Source organism: Phaethon lepturus, unplaced genomic scaffold, assembly GCF_000687285.1.
Source record: "Phaethon lepturus isolate BGI_N335 unplaced genomic scaffold, ASM68728v1 scaffold30360, whole genome shotgun sequence".
Lineage (NCBI taxonomy): Eukaryota > Metazoa > Chordata > Aves > Phaethontiformes > Phaethontidae > Phaethon > Phaethon lepturus.
Genome location: NW_010513050.1, coordinates 6690 through 8016, shown reverse-complemented (window position 1 = coordinate 8016; position 1327 = coordinate 6690). Strand labels below are relative to the sequence as shown.

The following is a 1327-nucleotide window of genomic DNA, read 5'->3' as shown; positions in this document are numbered from 1 at the left end:
ACAACGCTGTGTCCTCCCTGGTCAGCGGCAGGTCTCTTCTCACCGTTGGCACCCTGCAGGAGCCCCGCCTCTTCGGAAAGTTTATCTGACTTAACTTCAACTACAATCTTGTCTTTACGTGCCTCTGGCTTTGTGCTAGGGGAGGGAGGTGACAATTTTGAGACATTTTTGCAATACTGAAGAGGGCACATGGCTGGTTGAGCGAGGCCAAGCCCTGGGGCTCCATCTCAGGGGATGCTCTGGAGTGGGGCTGGGGCAGAAGACCAGGAGAGAAAGAGACTCTGGCTCAGAGTGAGCTTTGGGCTGCCCAGCCCCTCCCTGGGGAGGAGTCCCTTGGCTGCCCTACCACTCTGCTGTCCTCCTCATTGCCTCCTTGCGTGGACGGGGCAAGCAATGCAGACCTCAGGCTGTGGGAAGCTGGAAGCGCTGCCGAGACCCCAGTGCGGTGCCCCCAAGGCTGCACTATTGCCTCCCCCCGCAGTGGACAGGGAGCGGCTGGTGCAATGACATGGGAAGCATGAATGATGGCAAGCACCTCTGGCCCCAAGGGCTCCCTGGGAGGGTGGGCGGCAGTGCTTACATGTCCTGTTTCCCAGCGCGGCCACACGGGATCTTGCCTTTCTTGTGCAGGAAGTAGATGACAGACCCCAGCACAGCCACCACCAGAACGCAGACAATGATCGCCACAATGATCACCCCTTTGCTCTCTGGTGTCTTTTGATCTAAACACAACGGGAGAGGAAAAAGTTAATGCCCATCCCACCCTGATGCTCTCCAGCTTCTGCATTACTGCACCCTTTGGGGGCAAGGAAAGGACCCCTTCCCCCAAGAAAGCACTATGGGGACTCCAGCTCCTGGTGCTTCTCCAGCTCCCTGCAGGATGCAGATGTCAGTACAAAAATGCTCTATTAGTGCAGTTTCTGTATGAATACACTTTGCATTCTGCTCCTGGCTGCCATGCCCCTGCATGCTGTATGAGGATGGCTAACAGGGCTTCCTGCAAGACATCAGGCCATCCCTTTGCTTCCTTGCCCAGCAGCCCTGGGCTGCAGGAAGCTGCACTTGATGGCCTTGCTGGGCTACAGGCGAAGGACAAGCAGGCAGCTTTCACGCCACTGCAGAAACAGGTAGAGACAGAGCCTCCGTTTCCCTTGCAGCTTGGCAGGGGGAGAGGAGCAGTGAGAGATGCAGTGCAAGAGCCAGCAGCCAAGCCTCCGTCCCCAGGCCAGAGGTGAGCGTGACTCCCGCCGGTGGCACACTCCCACCAGAGCCTGAGCTGATGGACACACATGCCCAGCACGGTGTGGAGACTGACCTTTTCTGATGG

At 57.8% G+C, this 1327-nt stretch overlaps 1 protein-coding gene across 1 annotated transcript in view; it reads right to left on the bottom strand.

Annotated features, from left to right (window-relative positions):
• Positions 1-2: 2 nt before the first annotated feature.
• Positions 3-1327, bottom strand: part of MCAM (melanoma cell adhesion molecule) — a gene marked incomplete at both ends in the record, with an annotated part of 4315 nt that continues 2990 nt past the window's right edge. Inside the window, 2 exon segments of the mRNA XM_010289088.1 lie at positions 3-135; positions 581-722. Coding sequence (XP_010287390.1) covers positions 3-135; positions 581-722 — 275 coding nt within the window.